The sequence below is a fragment of the Arachis hypogaea genome, chromosome 4, assembly GCF_003086295.3.
Source record: "Arachis hypogaea cultivar Tifrunner chromosome 4, arahy.Tifrunner.gnm2.J5K5, whole genome shotgun sequence".
Taxonomy (NCBI): domain Eukaryota; kingdom Viridiplantae; phylum Streptophyta; class Magnoliopsida; order Fabales; family Fabaceae; genus Arachis; species Arachis hypogaea.
Window position 1 is genome coordinate 10,553,960 of NC_092039.1, and position 20,592 is coordinate 10,574,551.

The following is a 20,592-nucleotide window of genomic DNA, read 5'->3' on the forward strand; positions in this document are numbered from 1 at the left end:
GTACTATTGAAAAATGGAGAATTATTTTTGTCTGTTTTATTTATTTTAGGCATGTATTTTATATTTATCTCTTAAATATCTATCTATATAATTTACTTTTGTATTTAAAAATTTTAATATTATCTAATTTTTATTTAAAAATCATTTTTACATTATTTTTTAGACTGTTATATTGGTCTCTTCTTTAAGATAATACAAAAAATAATTTATCATAAAGATAATTTATTTAATCATTAATTAAATAATAAAGTACGAATAAATTAAAAATTAAAAGAATAAAAATACTATAAAAAATACTTGTAAGAAAGTTAGATTTTATCATTTTAAACTTGTGTTATTAATTTTAACAATTTATTATTTTTTAAAATAATTTATGTACAATAAAAAATATATTTTTTCTGATTTTAATTATACTTTTAAGTACTCTAAATAGAGTTATTATATTATATTTTACATATGAATATATGTTCTATCGTGTAATTAAATAAAGATTTATTTTAATAAACAAATTTAATAACCAAACTAAACATTACTTAGGTATGTATTTCATATTTATCTCTTAAATATTTATACAATTTATTTTTTAAATTGTTATATTGGTCTCTTCTCTAATATAATATAAAAAATAATTTTTCATAAAAATAATTTGTTTAATTATTAATTAAATAATAAAGTACTAATAAATTAAAAATTAAAAAAATACTATAAAAAATACGATAAAAAAGTTAAATTTTATTATTTTAAATTTCTGTTATTAATTTTAATAATATATTTATTTTTAAATAATATATGTATGATAAAAAAAATATGTTTATTTTTTTGGAGTACAAATTTATTATTATATTTGTATGTTCATGATTTTAATTATACTTTTAAATACTTTGAATAGATTTATTTTATTATATTATATTTTACATATAAATATATGTTCCATCACGTAATTAAATAAAGATATATTTTTTTAACAAAAAAATTTAATAATCAAATTAACCATTAATTATGTGGGTAAGCAGTGATTCACGCCAAAAAGAGGCACTGGCTATACTATACTGGGAAGAGGTTGTGTAGGAGGGCATGGCGATGACGTTAGCGCTTCTTATCACGAACGCGACGGTGCTTGGAAGGACCAAATCTAGGTGATGAAGTGATAAACAAAGAATGGAGGAGTGGAATGTGCTTTAATTAACGGGAGTAGAGCTTTGATATTTTAAGAATAATAAATTATAAAATAACCCAACTATGGTTAAGATAAGGACCAATTACAATATAACACATAATGAAGGGTAACTTACATGTTATTTTAGAGGGGGTTGGGTAGCATTCACCTATATAGATGAACATCGCAAGAAGAAAAAAAAAGAGAGAGAATAGCGTAACGAAGAGAAAAAAGAAATAACGTAAATCCCTTTGAATTTTCGGTTTCGATTTTTTGCAATTCGTAACTCCAATAAAAAATCTAATTCGGTAAGAGTATTCGTAACCTCCTCCGCTACACGTTGGCACCATTTTTGATTAGTGGAAGTTGACAATGACGTAGCTCCTCTTTTCTTTGGGGTTTGGCCAACGAGAATTTTAGGAGGCATAGACGATTCTGGACATTTTCTTCTTCGATAGCTCAGTCAGAAAGTTTCTCCGGTGCTTTGAATATTTTGATTCCGTACGAAGGTATAATTTTGGTTTCTCGTAGTTAATATTTAATGTCACGTGAAAACTTAGGCTAGAAGACCTTAAGATAGGAATGAACTGAGTGAATAATTGATGGATTGTGTATATGGTATAAAATGTGAGGTTTAGCTGTTGTCAATAATTTGTTGTTGAAGTTGGTCAGTTTGAAAAAAGATTTAATATTGGTATTTGTTTGATTATGAAATAATTTGTTACTAGAAATGATTTGAGTAACTGAGAGGTGTTTGGTTTGATAGTTGGGACCCTTGAAGGGTGGCAGAAATTTGAGTCTTAGAGGAGATATTGCCAAAATTTCTTTAAGAATTGGAGTTTTGATTGGAGGTAATATTTTAAAAGGGAAAGAGATTATTATGTGTCTTGTGTATTTGAGACTATTTGTTGACCCTCTGTCGCAAGATGTGACCGGGCACTTTAACTCCTCGGATTCCCCCATGGGCATGCATATAAATATGAATATTGAATATTATTTGAGCTTGGAGTTTAACTCCATGGAATACTATACTATTGAGCTTGGAGTGTGACTCCATGGAATATTATATTTGAGCTTGGAGTTTGACTCCATGGAATATTATTGAGCTTGGGGATGCGCACACGGAGGGACTGTCCAATGCTTAACTACCAGGACTTGTCGGGTTGGCTGTATAATCGACAGATGAGACTCATCAGCCATAGGACAGGCATACATCATATGCATTTGTTTGTTTGCTTGAGCGTGCATTGTTTTGGTTTGCTTAACTGTTTAATTCTGCTTATCCGCTACTTGTTCTACTTGCTATAAATGCTTCTCTATCTGTGTTTTCCTTGTTTAAACTGTATGTGTGTGTTTTCTTAGAAATTCCTCTTGACGAAGGTGTGAGGAGAGAAGGTTGTTCCACCAATGTCTCGGAGGATTGGAGGAGTCAAAAAGTGAAGTATTAAGTTAAAGTTAGATTTAGAACTAGAATACCTTAGACAACTTACCTAATTTCTGGTTTAGTTGAATTCTTAAGCTGAAATCTGAGTGTTGAAGTTCTAGGAATGCCTCTGGCTTTCTCGAGACCTTTTATATTAACTATGCGGGCACCTTTACCATACTGAGAACCTCCGGTTCTCATTCCATACTATGTTGTTATTTTTCAGATGCAGGTCGAAAGGTATCTCATTAGGCGTCTGGACACCTGAAGCGAAGTGGTTCCTGGGTTATTTTGGTGTATAGTGATGTATATACATGTACTTAGCTTTCTCTCCACATAACTTATTCTTTTTTATCCTCCTAGAGGGTTATGGAGAGGCAGGGTTTTGTTTATGTACATTTTGGGTTTTGGATATATATATAGTGTAAATATTCTCCAGCCAGCTTTAATTTCGCGAACTGAGTGAGGAGCTTGTTATTTTGTACATTTGGCTTTCTATTCATACTTTTATTATCTTACGTTTAATAGTTATAGTTTGACTCACACGCAAATTGTTCCGTTTCCGGAGCGTGGCGCTTTTCATTTTACGATTTTGTTTTACCAATTTTTTGAGGCTCCTAGTCTATTATCTTCTTTCTACTACTGTAAGTATGTATTTTAGTTTTTTAGAAGTCGTAATATCTCGCTACCTCTGCTTTACGACTTAAGCGTAAGGCTCTGTGTGGTAGGGTGTTACAAGTATGGTAAATTTTTGGTGAGTAACTATTAAAATGGTATTAAAAAATTTACATCCATGACAAATAGAATTCTAAAAAATGCTAATAACAATTAAGTTTTTGAAGATTTAAAAATATGATAAAAGAAATTAGATATTAAATATATATTTTTAAAAAAAATTTGAAAGTCAGATTTTGATGCAAATATTTGTAATAATTATTAAAAAAATAAGATATTTTTATTTTTATAATTTTTTAATTTTAAATCAAATAATTTTTTAAATTTTTTTAATGTGAATTATCACATTTTTTAAAAAAATAAAAAAAATTAGAGATCAAATTTTATTTTGATTTTTTTTGTATATTTTTTAAATATTTATTTAAATATTATTACAAAAAAATAAATTAAATAAGACAAAAAAATAAATTAAATAAGTAAATTATTTGTTAAATATAAATTTTTTTGTTATTTACAAAAAAATATAATGATTATTAATTATTTTTATGGCACGGCTCTCTCCAAGGCATCCTTGCAAAACTCTTCCGGATGATATCAAAATTCTTTTAAGCCGCCTACATAAGGTCGAATGGAAACATACTTTTTGGTGAGGAAAAACACCGTTGCAGACAAGCTGGCCAGGAAAAACATACTAGGAATCCACATCTTTGAAGCTCCTATTCTTAATATTTGCTTCGATTTAGATGCTGATTGTATTGGTTTTCTTAGGAAAAAGCGTTCTAGCTAAGGCCTGTTTTTAGTTTGTTGTTTCTTGCTTTTTGGGGGTTTTAAAAACATTTTTTTAAAATAATTTAATTAAATACTAGTATTTTACCCGTAATACTAGTATTTTATCCGTAATAGTATTATAGGAATATAAATCTTTTAAAATTATGTCGGTCCAGATATTATAGATTATGACACGAAAAATTTATGGTATTAAACTACCTTTATAAAATAGTCGTAAAGGACAAAAGTCTCCGTCGACTAAAAAGATCAGAGTCTTAAACAAAATTAAATAATAAATTTTTTACTTATTATTTTCAAATGAAAGAGTTTCATTTTTTTACTTAATTTTAACATTCGTTATCTAAAATTTGAAACAATTTAACATATATATTTTATATTTGATTAGATATTAAAATTTGTTGCATAAATAGAAATAATTAATTTTTATACTTGCTATTTAAAAATAATATTTTTTTATATATATAAAAATATAATTAGATATTAACATCAAAAAATTATATTGATTGTTATAAAATTAATTCATTTTTTTAAACAATTGAATCTTGATTCTAACTTTAAATTACAACATTAATATTTTTTTTTAAATTATATGTAATAAACATTAAAAAAAAGTGAAAGTATATATTAAAAAGATAAGCAGTAAAAATTTAAAATTAAATAAAAAATATGTATATAATAATATTTTTTATTTAAATTATATTATGTTGTTAATTTTATTTTTTTGTAGAACATAAAGGTAGAAAAAAATGAGAGAAAAGAGAGAAAAAGATAAAGAAGAAGAATGAAAGAGGGAGTTTGTTAATTTTGGAAGTTAAGAAAATTTTTTATTTTAATTATAATAAAAATATCTAGTGACACATTTTGATTTGTCAAATTACTAATATAAAATATGAATTATAAGTTATATATAGAGTGGGAAGGATAAAGAGAAATAGAAAAAAAAGAGAGGTAGATAAGAAAATATAAGAAGGATGTTACTAATTTTAGAGGAAAATATTTTCTCTAAATTTTAATAAAAGAGTGTCATGTGACATATTTTAGTTATTAAATTAGTTATTAGTTAGTAATATATAAATATAATATATAATATAGCTATATTTCAATTTTAGTATTTTAATTTTAATTTTAATTTAATTTAAATACAATTAAAGAATGTTATGTTGTATATTTTGATTGTCAAATTCGTAATTAGTTATTGATAATGATATATAAGAGAGATAGAGTGAGTGAAAAAATGAGAGAAATAGAAAAAGAAAGAGAGAAAAAGAAATAATTCTTTAATTTTAGAAAGAAAAGTTTAATTTTAATTGCAATAAGGGAGACATTTAGCATATTTTAGCCTTAAAATTAGTAATAGATATAATAGATGTAAAATTATTTAGTAATTTTTAATTATTATATTTATATAAAAATAATTATATATGAGATTTTATCTAAATTTTTATATAATATTTTAAATACGTATTTTTATGTAGAGTTTAGCTATTTTGTATTATATATATATATATATATATATTAATTTATTAAGATTATAATTTGAAAATTTTTTATTAAAAATATAAAAAATATAAACTTTAATATATTTATTAAATATAAAAATTTGCAAAATATTTTATTAATAATAATCTTATCATATACATTTAGGGTATATATTAGTTAGATAGTTTTTATATAGGTAAAAATTCACATGCAGGTGTCTTTATTTGATAATTAAAAATTATTAAATTACAATTTAGTTAAATACTTAATTCTGTCAAATCATTATTCTTAATTATTAGCTTTACCTAAAAAGAACTGCACGTAAGTTTCCATCTTTTATATATTGTAATTGATTTTAATTTTCGATATAGATTTAATGTTTGTTTGAACACCATTAAATCAATAAATTTTTTTAAATATTTTTTTATATATTTTTTAGTGAGTTTAATAAATTTCTAATAATAAAAGTAAAAACACTAAAAAAATTTTAAAAAAAATTTGAATAGTTACAATTTATATTTTTTTATATAATAAATAAACAAAAAAATTTTTTATTTTTATTTTATTTAAATATAATTAATAAATAAATTTTTTTATATAAAATATTTAAATATAAAATTATTTTTATTTTTATAAAATATTTTTTTTAATTATTAAAAAAATATTTTCTAAAATAACATCCAAACAAGTCCTTATTATTACTAAAAATGATTTATTTATTGAAAATGATAAAAGACAAGAAGATAGAAAGGTGAGTTGAATGTAGAAGTTGGTCGTGTGTCCGCGGTTGAGGGCTGAGGCGTCTGGCGCGGGACGAGAGTCGAGTGGCTGAGAAGGATATGCAATTTCACACCAAACTGGCGACCCTAACGCCTCTTTCTTTCACCTTCTCTTTCTTCTTCATCACTTTCTTCCCCAATTGAGGTTCTCTCTCTCTCTCTCTCTCTCTCCGATTAGGGTTTTTTTTTTACATCATAACCTCTTTCTATATATTTGTTGTGTAAATCATGCTTAACGCTTTTGTGATCGGGTTCTTCTTTTTCCGATGATGCTCAATTCTTAGGTCTGTTATTTGATTCGGAACTGGTTTTCGTTTGCATTGATGTTCTCTGGTTCTGGTATTGTTGTTCTAGAAATGAAATTATGAATCGAGCATTAGGGTAGTTCTATTTGTTAGCACGATCTTGTTGGATGGTTTGGTAAAACATGTTGTTCGTGAAATTGAATGTTTCGGAGCTTGTGGAATTGAAGAATTGGATGTGGTTTAAAAGCTTTGAAGCTGGATCTATAATTTTTGGTTGAGTAAGTACCTTGGGCATGTGTTTTATGCTATTATTAGGATGATGAGTGATTCTTAAGCCATGCCCCCAAAGTTGAAGTTTAATTATAAAATTATGTATTTATAGTTAAGAACATTTTAAGATTCATTATTGGATAGGAAATGTTTTGCAGTTAGAGTTTCTACAGTTTTAGATTCTGAAAACTTGTGTTTTTGATATTTAAGGTGGATTTAATATTTGTAAAACGTACCCTTGCAGCCAAGAGAGTAGTTCTCTGCTACTCCTGATGGGTGCTCCTAAGCAGAAATGGACATCTGAAGAGGAAGCAGCTCTTAAAGCTGGAGTTGTCAAGCATGGGGTTGGTAAATGGCGTACAATACTCAAGGATCCAGAATTTAGTGGTGTTTTGTATCTGCGGTCCAATGTGGATCTCAAGGTCTGTATGTTGGTACTTTTGTTTTTGTTGGTGCTTTATTTCTCAAAGTTGAAGGTCATACTTTCAAGAAGTGCAAAATTTTATACATATCATAATGAATTTGTATTGGACTATCTATGTTAGGGAAATGTTATTGCCACTCCTATTTTTGATAATACCACTTCTTCACACATGATTTTTGCACATTGTATGTTTGCATGTATTTACAAAAAGAAGAGTAGCATTATCAAAATAGGAGTGACAATATCCATTTCCGCTATGTTCGCAATGTTATTATACAAATTGACTTATATGTGTGGTGCTGATATGGGCTATACTGGATAGGATAAATGGAGAAATCTGAGTGTGATGGCAAATGGATGGAGTTCTAGGGAAAAGTCTAGGTTGGCTATCAGAAGGGTGCATCAAGCCCCAAAACATGATGAGAACCCTTTTGCTGTCGCTCCTTTTACTCCAAGTGATGAAGATATTGTTGATGTTAAGCCTATTCAAGCTTCCAGAGATGTGGTGCCATTTTCTGGTCCAAAAAGGTCTATTGTAAGGTTGGACTCTCTATTTTGTTCAAATTTGTTAAAACATTTCACTATAATTTCTCTACCTGGTTTGCAAAAAAAAAGTGGAACTTTAGTAGTTGCAGTTGATAAGTTGTATGCGCAATTGTTAATGGTATCTGTTTATGAATATCATGTTTAAATTTTACAGATTGGATAACCTTATAATGGAGGCAATAACTACCTTGAAGGAAACTGGTGGTTCTAATAAGACAACTATTGCAGCTTTCATAGAGGTATTATTCTTATTTTGAAGTATAATCCCTGTTCTACTTTTTATTCATTTGTTTTTTTTTTATTTTTTATTTTGGGATGATTTTTCGGTTCATGTAATTAATTTATGATTATAGACAAGATCTGTTTTCAGTCACAAAATTTGGCTAATGTGGTTTTCTTGGCCCTGATATGTTATGCAGTCTCATTATTATGAGTTGGAAATTGAAAATACCGTACAATTCTCTGTATTCCTTCTCACTCTAGTTATTCCTCTTAATATGTATGTTCTTATTGTCTTAAAATTCTTCTCTAATCCTCCTTGTGGAAGAATGGAAGGGCTTTTAGTTTGTGTTAATTGGATAAGAATTTCTATACTGTTTTAAGTGCCTTTTTATTTTGTTCAGTCTAAGTGTTTTGTGATTATTATTGTGATATGTATATGATTTATGGCTTCAAACTTTTCTATTTGATGTATATATGATTCAATTTATTAGTTTTAGACTAGATGATTGACTGTTAAATTCATATATATATATATATATATATATATATATATCCCTTAGTGGGATTGGTTGTTTTCCCTTTTTCTTCTTGGTTACCGATTAGGCATCTTTGAAATTGGAATCATCAATATGCTTTGTGGTGGAAATGATGCCTAAAAAATGTGACACCGTTTGAACTCTCCATGCACCGAACCTTATGTGGTTGAGCAATGACGTTAACCCTGTTTGTTAATTGTGAAATCCTCGTGTTTGTTATTAACTTATAAATTATCATAGGATCTGTTTGTATGATACTACTGTGTTTTACATTTCATGAGATATTATATTCTTTTTGTTTCCATATTAGTTAAATGTCATTGGATTGTAATATGTAGGACCAATATTGGGCACCACCTGACTTCAAAAGGTTGTTGTCAGCAAAGTTAAAGTATTTGACAGCATGTGGAAAGCTGATCAAGGTATCTCATATCCATCTGTTGTGGACAATATTTGGATGACTTGAATATGAAACAATAAATGCATTTTTATTCACCTGGTGACTAATATTGGTTTTGTTTTTAATGCACAATATTATGCATTTACATTCACGAAAGGAAGGTGCAAATTGTAATTTTTTTTTGACAAAAGCAGAATGTGGTTAAGATGGAGAGAAGAAAAAGTGTCGATTGTAATTCTAACCTGCAATTTTCTACCTAGCTCCCTAATTTTAGTCGCTTGTTCATGGAGAAATGTCAAACTGAAATGTAGGCCACCTAGTGTCTTACCATGAATACTTTTACCCAGTGTCCACCGAGTTACATATTACAGTTCTGCTAAAATGAGAAATTACAAAATGTAGGCTTGGATGCCAAGCCTCTGAATTTTACCTAGTTCATGTCCTTGATATCAGTTGTTGTTGCAGTTGCTGTTCCTCTTATTTATTGTTATATTGCTTTGCTTACATACAGCTGCCAGTTGAGTAAATTGAATGGGATTTTGCCCTTTTGGGCATCTACATGCGACTTTTAACTGTGAATTCATGCATGGACTTGTGCAAGATTTCTTGGTTTTCTGCTATGAATAAGAAGCAATTGTTTGTTGTATTATTTTCAGGAATCCACTATTCTGGAATCTGGATGCTATACTTTTCATTTTGTCGCAGTTATGTTTAATATTTTCAACCAGAGATCTTAGTGGGTGAGTTGATATTTCAGGTAAAACGCAGATATAGGATTGCACCTACGCCAGCATATTCTGACAGAAGAAGAAGTTCAAGCTTGTTAATGGATGGGAGGCAGAAAGCCTCTTTGAGAGGTGACAAGGAAGAGACCAATGTCCTTACGAAGTCTCAGGTAGATTTAGAATTAGCAAAGATAAGGTCGATGTCTGCACAAGAGGCAGCTGCAGTTGCTGCTCGAGCAGTTGCAGAAGCAGAAGCTGCCATAGCAGAAGCTGAAGAGGCAGCAAGAGAGGCAGAGGCAGCAGAAGCTGATGCAGAAGCGGCACAAGCTTTTGCAGATGCTGCTATGAAAACACTGAAGGGTCGAAACACCCCAAAGATGGTAAAACTCATTATTTTTCCTCTTCTTTTGAGATACTCTAATACATCCGCTAGAACATTTAGATTTTAGAATATTATTTTTGTATGAAAACTTGGGGGAAAAATAATTTAGAATTAGAGCTTTATGTTTAAATATGCCTAGCAAATGTCATCTTAACCTGGATCCAAGGGAGGGACAGTCTCTCAAATATGTGATCTAGTTATGGAGGATTTATCATTTTGGAGACATTGTACATAAATTTTGTGCTTTAATTCATTTTACATATTTAAATTTGTAGATGATCCATGCTTAATCGAAGTTGAAGAATTGACGTGAAGAGCGATCTACCATGGCACTCAGTAGGACTGACAGCCAGATACATATTTATCTTCTGCTGGGCATTGTCTATATCTTACACATCTATATTGGAGGTTTTTCTAGTGGCTATATGCAGGTTTTTACATTTATTAGAGATTATTCTTTTTTTTTTTTTTTTTTTGGATCTTGAAAATCCTTATTGTAGATAGAAACATCTCTTAAATCTTTCATGTAATTTCTTCAGAGCTGTTGTTCCCGTCATTGTTGCATAATGGTTGATCATTGTATGTAACATTTGTAGAAAGCAGATTTTAGGTGTATGGGAATCTGTTGATATTTTTTCAAATAACATCACAGCTTTCTTAGTTCATTATTTGGCATATGTTTAACCCGTGTTAAGTGGAAAAGCAAGACTGAAATATAATCTCCATGTTGTTGGAAGTGTTGACTGCTTTGTGATTTCTGTTGGAACCAGCTGTCTTTTACTTTCCAATTAAAGGAAAACAAACAAGATATTTATATGAATTTATTATTACCATATTCCTTAAATTGGTGGAAGACAACTCCCTCTTATTAGGAGTGTGTGGTTTATGTTGGAGGTTCAGTCCCCACATTCCCCTACCAATCCCACGTACATTCTAATTGCTGTCGAACTTTATTTAATAGTCACAAATTTGAAGGTCATATCATCCTTGGTTTCTTTTTTGGGTGTCTTTAGGAAATTCCCTTGACGATAAAGTTTGTAATATAAAATAAAATAATTGAATCATTTTAATTGAAATATAAAATGGTTAAATAGTATTTTTATTTTAAAAAAGGGTGCTAATAGCATCTACCCTGTTTATAACTTTATATTCTCCTAAGTGATTACTAATGATAAGCACACTGGCCATAGTTTAGACTTCAGACACTGTAAGTTTGTATCTGTGCCTATTCACAATTTCTATAACTTTAGTTCGGTAAATACATGTATGCTTAACTATACATCAAATAAACTGAAATTATAATTCACATGCAAATATTTTCTTGTTTCCTCACTTTAGTTACTAAGGACATTTATTTTAGTGGACTTCTTTGCCCCATTTTCCGCATTCATACATATGAAATTATGAACTGAATTGGGTAATGCTCTTAATATTATCTAAGAGGATTGAACCTTTTGTGGAAGGGGTAGTTTAATTGTCACTTTTTTTACTTCCCGGAAAAACCATGAAATGAGTAATCATTCTTGAGAAACAAGGACACCAATACTAAGTTGGGAAAATAATGATGTCAAGATTTTAGATGACTTGTCTGAGAATTATTATTGAACTTCACTTATTCTCTATAAATAATTATAGTGTTTTCAACTTAAAAAGACTAAGTCACCACCAACCCATTACCCATTACATTAAAAATGTTGGGCTATAGTTTACAACTTTAGATTAATGAATTTCATGCACCAAGAAGAAATATGCAAATGAGAACCATAGAAAGAAACTATACTCAATTCCTTTCTATGAGTAGCTAGTGAAACTAAAATTACATGTGTCCATTTTTTCAGAACATTTGCAGTCACCTAGATGGACCACATATATTACTAACTAGTGCATAAATGATGATAGATGGAACTTTCATAAATTTTCTTATTTCTTACATGTGTGTAGATTGTGAAATTCTCCTCCCTCCTTCTAATATGATATCTCAGCTCAAAGTAGGTTTGGACTTGTGGATTTATCTGAGGGCAAACATGAAGATGAATTTTCACACTACAAATAGCCATGGTCATGTCACATGCATTCTATGTTCTTCCATTTTAGGTTGATGTTGAACATTTCTTTAACCTTCCCAAGCAATTGTCCATTGGCCTTGTATGAGGTAGGTATCTCACAGGGCATTTAGGATTAAGCTGTTCAAATCTGTTGCATATATGAAAAACAGAAAAGTAGTTATTAGAAATACTTTGTTCTCACTTTGCTAATATATAATCAAATTCAGTACATACAAACTAAATTCTAAGAATTACTGACTGGTAATTAAGAAGGAAATGGTGAAGAAAAACTGCTATTTCCATCTTAGCAAGATCATTCCCAGGACAGAGTCTACTTCCTCCTCCAAAGGGAAGGAATTCTCCAGCCTTATGTTCATTCTATTTAAAAAAAAAAAAAAATTTCGAAGTTAAATAATATGACATGGAACAAACTCAATTCAGACAAGAATTGAAGAACATAGAGTTTTATGCAACTTACATTATCCCATCTGTGGGGATTAAATTCCTTTGGATTAGGATATATCTCAGGATCAAGATGAACTGATCTGAACCACACAAGAGCTTTCCAACCTTTTGGAATGGTGTAACCTGTGTGTGTTCATCCAAATTCCATAGAGTTATTAGTACTTTCTTCTTCTTCTTTTCCTTTTTATGTTTTGACAGCAAATTTTTGTGATACTAGTAGAAGAAACTAGTATTAACAACTAACAAGAACATGGACTAACCATTCATAACGACATCGGATTTCGCCTCCCTAAAAACCACCAGTGAGAATGTAATCACACGCATTGTTTCATCAATCACCTAGGCGAATGCATAATAAAACGAAATTAACATCAACATATTTTCATTTGAAATTAAGACGACGAAATCAACGGTCAACAAATAATCTACCTTGTAGAGAAAATCCATCTGTCTAATTTCCCTCAGTGTCAACCCTTTCTGTGTAGAAGGTCTTCTCCTTACGATTTCCTCTTGCTCTTCCTATTCGAGGATCAGCTCATTAAAATTAAACTCTAATTCGAAATGAACCACATGGATATGAAAAATTCATTAAGCAAGCAGAAACCTTAGCCTTTTGGAAATATTCAGGGTGCTTTTGGAGAAAATAGGTTGCCCACATAGTAATATGTCCTGAAGATTCATGGCCAGCATTCAAGTACATCAGCATGACATCAATGATTTCTTCATCACTCAACTTTCTTCCATTGTCATCTTCAACATCTAGCAGAGAATCCATCATATCCTTGGCTTTCATAGGTGAACATTCCTTCCTTAATTTCCTTCTCTCATCCACAATAGATTGAAATACAGACAACAGATTTTTTCTAGCCTGAAAAATAAAACCCCCTTAAATGACGATAAAATGTCGCGTTTTGAATGAGTTTGACAATATATATAAAACTTTTTACATTGTCGTGAAATTAGATTATCTTATTTGTATAACTATTCAAGTAGTGAGAGTTAAAATCTATGATAATAGCTAATGTGACAGTGTTCATTTTTTTGTTTCTTTATACTTCCAGTATTCTAATTAAAATCGTTTTTGATAGAGCTACATTCTGTTACAATCTGAATCTTGCATAGACAAACTTTAACTTGATTTGAAGAATGTGCACAATAATAATAAATAAGTAAAACTACCCTCTATTATGCTTGATTAGAAACCAAAAAGGTTTAAAAAAGAAAAAGATTATCTTCTTTATCTTCCATAGACTGAGCATAAGTATTCTCATTTTCCAATGAATTATTTAAATTATCTTGACTATCTTTCTAATCAGCTTCATTAACATACACTATCTTTAACAAATAAAGTTGTTAACATGAAAAGTTGGTAACTAAATATTTTCAAATAGCTTTAACCGTTAACCTTTTTGAAACTGTTGTGGCAGTGCTTTATTTCATTCAAATTAGAAGAACATAATAACAATTACCTTGAATGCTTTATGGTATGCAAATCCAGGAATATTAATCTTCATGGCTCTAACTCCATAGTTAAGAGCAGTGTATTCCCTTTCCAATGCTTCCATAATAGGTTCACTTTCATTGCTTAGGAAAATATGCATTATGATCTTAAATGTAAGCTTCCTTATCTCAGTTAAGAACTCAATTTGTCCCATTTTGGTCCATTTCTCCAAAGAACTTATCACATTTTTTTCAATGTATGTCAAGTAAAGCGACAGCGCCTCCATGCCATTGATGGACGAAGATGTGAGGCGCCGGAGGCGCTTGTGTTCTTCGTACGCCATCGAAATGAATGACTTCTTGCCAACAAGCTCAATGGTTGATCTAGGCCAACCTGGTTTGAATTTTTCATCATCTGTTAACACCCTTTTGCATGTTTCTGGTGTTCACAATCACACTTGGGTTCCCAAACATCAAGGCCTTGTACATTCCAGTTTTTCCAAATCTGTGCATATTTTATTTTTAATTGGAACATAAAAATGTTAGTTATTGAATATACATGGAGTATTAAAGTTCAAACTCAAATAGTCCTATATTAGTGTCACATGGTAGCAGACCAAGATAATGCAATAATATAACTTTGGTACAATTTTACATAACTAACTTGTTTTTTTCATATTTATATTGTTTGATTGTAATTATATTAAGCCTTATCAATGACATTTCATAGTTAGTGTTCTTAGGTTAACTTATCAAAATTATTTTGATAACCCTACTACCAGTTGTACCAAGGACAAGAGGTTTCTACTTTTGGGTTGTGATGCAGAAAAAGAACAAACAGAACAAAGAAAATCATTATTATCCAAAAAAGATAAAACATAACACTATGTGATCCACCAACAGCTGCATAAAAACAAAGAAAAGGAGGATCTTTCAAGATATGAAAATTTTTAAAGGGATTTTATGTATTTATATATTCAGATTTGATTGAATTTCATGTAAAAATCTTTATCCCAACGTTATCTCTATAAAATATGAAGCCAGGATTTTTTTCAAAGACATCAAGTGTAAACCAATTAAGTTAAATTTATTTTAATTCTAACGGATTTTTGTTTATCATCATTTCCAATCAAAAGTCAATATCAACATAGAGTTTTCATCACTTATACTAATAAGAAGGTGAATCATTTGAATTTTGTATCATCATATTATAAATAAGATTAATTCTACCGTGTCTTTTATTTAGTGTCTAACTTTTGTTTAACTTATTTTTTATAATAACTTTTAAATATTTAAATTTTTTTTATACTTTTAAATTTAAAATTAATTATTTAACCTTTTTTAATAATTAGATAAAAATAAACCATGACGTATATAGAAACTTTATACTAATATATTTTGATGCTTCTTCCTAGTGCATCACTGAGTCACTGCCCATAATATTCTTCAACCACAGCGAGTTATAACATACACAATACTTCAATAAATAAATAAATAAATAAATTATTTTTTAAATGAGTTATTTGTTTTTGGTGGTCAAAGTGAGATCTTCTTAATAGACCCATACTGTCTCCATCATCATTTTGTACTTCATTTCCTTTTTGGTTTCTTGAATTTCTTTCACTCAATTTTTAAAAAATAAAAATAAAAGTAAAAACTCAATTGATATAAGGTTTTAAGTTTTAACAAATAATGCATGACCAAAAGATATGTTCAGATTCAAATTGGTATCACTGCCAAATGGTACTGAAAACATTGCTCCCCTCAAGCTTCATGAATTATAATTATTCTCCACTTTTTCTAAAAAAGAGAAAACTATTCCTACGGAATATGACAGAAGAGCACATAATAGTGAAGAACTTTATGCCATGTAACATAACATTACTATCCATTATGGAAAATTGATCTTTTTGAATAAGATTTCGTTTAGAATGATAAAGTAACATGTCTACTTCCCTTCAATTGTTTTTTGGACTGGATTCACATGCAATGCACTCTATTTTCAATTTTAAATGAATTTCACTTTCAGAATTTTAATCCCTAATTTCTACACTTTTATGGATTTATAATATATGTAAAACATTTATTAATTATTAATTATATTAAAAAATTATACAAATATAAACATATAACCTTTTGCTTTGGATTGAGTGCTAGAGGTCAACAATTTTTGTGATTTATAGTCACCAAGTAGTTATCGATAATATTTTTAATGGTGTGAGATTTCATTCAATGGTGTGGGATTACTCATTTTTGTTTTGCTGGGTACTAGTCAGAATTTAATAAAATTGGTAACCCCCTAGACTTTTCCTTTTTAAAATATCCAATATTAGGATCATATATTTAGGTAGGTAACTTTTTTAGTGAATAATGATTAAAACTTAAAAGAAGAAAATATGTTAAATACTCGAGAAATTCAATTATCCCAATAATAATTAAATAAATTCTTATTTGTTATTTTTTTAGAAAAAGAATCACATAAATTTAAATTACGTATACCATACGAAAAAAATAAAAAAAAATTGTGACAAATTTAAACTTCATTTAAAGATTTACTGTGGCTAATAGATTGTTACATGCACAAGACAGGATTTAAATCCTCGAGCGAGTGATGAGGTAACCGCTATAAAAAAGTGCCTTTAAAACTTAAAGGTAAATTCTATCGCACCGCTATAAGACCGGCTATGCTGTATGGTACGGAGTGTTGGGCGGCTAAAGGGGAGCACGAACATAAGCTGAGTGTGGCAGAGATGAAGATGTTGAGATGGATGAGTGGTCATACGCGATTGGATAAAATAAGGAATGAAGATATAAGGGAGAGAGTTGGAGTAGCACCTATTGTGGAAAAGATGGTTGAATCGCGTCTCAGGTGGTTTGGACATGTGAGAAGAAGACCGATAGAACATCCAGTCAGGAGGGTGGATGAGATGGAAGATGGACAAAGGGCGAAAGGCAGAGGAAGACCTAAGAAGACCATCCATGAGGTGGTCAAACGAGATCTACATGTAAACGGTCTCTCTGTAGACATGATACATGACAGAGCACAATGGCGTCGTTTGATTCATGTAGCCGACCCCACTTAGTGGAACAAGGCTTTGTTGTTGTTTTTTTGTATCTCAAATTAATCCATAAAATCTCAAAAATTAAGACAATAATGTGACAGGCCCTAAACCGTAGCAACAAGAAACTAAAAACCAAAAAAAAAGAATAGGGCCTAAGCAATTCCAAATAACGGGAGGCCCACACTGCACAACCTGACGTACGCGTCCGGACATCAAAACTTAAAAATGGAATATCTTTTCATTTTAATATTTTTCGAAAAATAAAAAAAAAGTAAGTAAATGATTATTCAATTAGTGAATGTGAAAGTCAAGTATTCTTTTAAAACAAAAAGCTTTGTGTAACTGATTTTTTTTTTGTAAAGTCTGATTATAAATACGAATCTAGTTTAATCATATCGATTAGGAAATTTGATTATAAATAAAATTATTCTATATTTTTATACAAATGGTTAATTTTTTATAATTATGCAGTATGATTTCTTTTTATATTAAAAATTTATCTAGTTTAAATTTATGAAACTTAAATATATTTTTATATGTAATATATGACTAAAGAATAAATAAATAAATTTTAAATCTAAAATAAATGATTAAGTTTTTTTATACTGTGAAATTTCGAATAAAGTAAAAAATATATATTTTTAAAAAATTCCTATATAACGTGAATAAAAAATGTACATAAATAATTAATTAAAAGCAATAAAGTAATTAAGGTGAAAGTAGGAGTATAGTGTTGTTGACATATGGTGGATTCTATGCCACAACATAGAATCAAAGTGTTAAGTGACGAGGAAAATGACAAATAAGTGCGGCTCTTCTTTTTTCTCTGATGTAATATAAGTGTTGCTCCTCTGTCTGTGTATCTTTTATTTATTTATTTTAATTCCAACATTATAATCTGAGTCAAAGAAAAGGTAAAAAAAAATAAATAAATGAAGGTATAATATTAAGTGTTTGGAAGTTGTTTTTGGGAAAAAGAAGTCAATCTAGAAAGATATACATGCACATAGGTTTATGGTAATTTCACAATACTCCAAGCTTTTCTGCCATCTTAAGAAATAAAGTGAAAAAGCATGTTATCTAGCAGCTTTAATTTGCTCAACACAACAAAGCTGTGGAACCATAAAACTAAATGCATGATTAAATCATAGTTTATGAAAAGAAAAAAGGCCTTTGCCCTTGTAACTTTTTCATTAAATTATTATAATCTAGATTTTCAAACCAAACATGCCTTAAGCCTAGACTTACTACTAGCTAGAACCTAACATCCAGTTTCAAAGCATACATACATACAAATTAAAACTATACCCAGCATGTAATAAGATTGTCGCAATGAATCCCTTCTCTTAAAAGCTTAAACTGATAGCAGAAGACATATGAATAGTTATATTTCTAATAAGCATATCGGAGCGAGTGAGATACCTGGAGACAAAAGCGGAGAGGAAGGAATCAGGATCAGAGGACTTGAAAGCTCTGAGGAAGGACCACATATTGCCAATGAAGGGCCATCCCATGTCACCTGGTGGCAGAGAGTACTGCTTTTCCCCCAATTTGGATTCATACAGCCACCAATTCACATTCTTCATAACCATTAATACTACTACAATGACCACCACCACCACCATCACCACCACTCCTATCTCTATCATCATCACCACTACTTTCTACTACTAATAATACTTCTTCTACACAACCATGTTAGTCCCTTTTATAGGGGAGAGAGTGAGTGAGTGAGTGAGTGAGGAGAGAGGAGAGGGGACACTATTACACTAATAACTATTAATAAAAAGAAAAAGGCAAATTTAATTTAATTTATGGCCAAAATGGATTTGTGTAAAGTAAACACAACATATGGATAATAGAGGTGGCCGGCCTTCATTTCATTCCCCTCAATTTTAGTATTGTCCTCTCTAACTAATTACATTACAAATCAATAATGCGTATAATACTATACCCAATCAAATATTTCGTATAAAATACATATTATTAGGTTTAATTTAAATGAAGGCTTTGTCTTAACATATACTTCTTGTTTTATTAAGTATTTATAGATACCTATTTAGGCTTCACAATGATTCGATAGGTTTTGAGCTTAGCTCGATCCAAATTTTAATTGTATAATTTCAAATTTTGCAGTACCTTCTTCTATTTAAATTTGCAGCACCTGAATTCTATATATGGAGTATAAATATTTCACCCGACACATCCGTCTCATCGATCTAGGAAAACAAAATTAAGTACTTCGGTATAGTTTCAAGCATCGGCAAATTGAGGGTTTCATTTGTTTGATTTTTTTAAGAAATAATTTAAATATAAAGTGATATTTTTTTTGTTGATGGTAGAAACGATTCACTGTAATTGATAAATAATAAAGAAAAAATTATAAATAATTAAAAAAAATCCATTTGGTTTAGAACCATAATTTTCAGTATTTTTTATTCTTAAAATTTTGTAAAAGAATAAAAATAAAATTTTATTATTTTAAATATAAAGATAAAATACTAAAACAAAAACACAAACAAAATAAGTTACTAATATAGTAATATTCATAAGCTTAATATTTATATCTCAAATTGAGATTATAAAAGTTATTTTTTTAATGATATAAAATGTAATCAATTTTATTAAGATAAAAATCTTAGTTCGTTGATGGACAAATTTTGCCGGTGATAAAGGATCTAACTTATGTTAAAATCCAATAATGATGGAGAGACAATAACAAAAAATTATCTTATTTAACTTAATATTTATAATTTTATATATGTAATATTTATGATTATATATTTATTATATTTAAAATTATTTATTTATTTTAATAATAATTTAAATATAAAATAAAAAATTAATACATTAAAAATTTTTTAAAAATAAAAATTATAGCTCTATACGATTGCTAAACTTTAACCTTCTAAATTTTTTTTTTTTTTGTTTACGGTATTCTACTATTTTGACAGGTTAAAAATTAATCGATTATATATCTGAGTTTTATTTAAAAGTCTATTACTGATCACTATTTAAAAATTTGTCACTGGCAAATAGATTGTTACACTCACAAAGCGGGATTCAAATTCTTGACACTTATTTAAGTAGTTAAGTATAGGGGTGGCAATGGATAGTGTAGGGTAGGATTTAGAGTCAACCCTAACCTTACCCGCGAGTTAAAATTTTTATATAAACTCTACCCTATTCGCAGGTCGAGAATATCTCAATCCTAACCCTACATGTTCTTAATCCGCGGGTATTTGATCCTATTTACGGGTTACAAAAAAGATGCAACGTTATTATATAACTTGATGATAATTTAAAATAGAATTGACTTTTATGTGAAAAAAGTATTAACTAATTAATTAATGATCTTTTTTTAGTGGCTGAGAATTTTTTACATTTAGTGAGAGGTCTTTAATTCAACATCCACTTAAAATATTTTTTTATTTAAATATATAACATATACATATATAGGGTGGGGGTTGGTCGGATAAGGTTGAGACTCAACCCACACTTTATCCGACTCGCACGAAAACCCTACCCG

The 20,592-nt window shown here is 29.2% G+C and overlaps 1 protein-coding gene and 1 pseudogene across 2 annotated transcripts; one reads left to right on the forward strand and one right to left on the reverse strand.

The window, feature by feature from the left end:
* The first annotated feature begins 6,226 nt into the window (after nt 1–6,226).
* LOC112796231 (telomere repeat-binding factor 1) lies at nt 6,227–10,787 on the forward strand. 2 transcript variants are annotated; one of them, XM_025838597.2, is made up of 7 exons: nt 6,227–6,446; nt 7,061–7,238; nt 7,563–7,780; nt 7,941–8,025; nt 8,883–8,966; nt 9,702–10,049; nt 10,327–10,787. In XM_025838597.2, the coding sequence occupies exons 2-7, from the start codon at nt 7,089–7,091 to the stop codon at nt 10,339–10,341; spliced, it is 900 nt and encodes a 299-aa protein (XP_025694382.1). In that variant the 5' UTR covers nt 6,227–6,446; nt 7,061–7,088; the 3' UTR covers nt 10,342–10,787. The 2 variants fall into 2 exon arrangements, with proteins under 2 accessions (XP_025694382.1, XP_025694384.1); XM_025838599.2 differs by lacking the exon at nt 8,883–8,966 and having other exon boundaries at nt 6,244–6,446.
* Nucleotides 10,788–11,688: 901 nt separating this feature from the next.
* Nucleotides 11,689–18,818, reverse strand: LOC112796233 (ent-kaurenoic acid oxidase 1-like; annotated as a pseudogene).
* Nucleotides 18,819–20,592: the final 1,774 nt, after the last annotated feature.

What these genes read in the sequence shown, in the direction of transcription:
- LOC112796231 (XM_025838597.2), top strand. Translation starts at nt 7,089, where the DNA reads ATGGGTGCTCCTAAGCAGAAATGGACATCTGAAGAGGAAGCAGCTCTT. An exon ending in GGTCCAATGTGGATCTCAAG is followed by an intron (nt 7,239 to 7,562) that starts GTCTGTATGTTG and finishes TATACTGGATAG; the next exon opens with GATAAATGGAGAAATCTGAG. An exon ending in CCAAAAAGGTCTATTGTAAG is followed by an intron (nt 7,781 to 7,940) that starts GTTGGACTCTCT and finishes TAAATTTTACAG; the next exon opens with ATTGGATAACCTTATAATGG.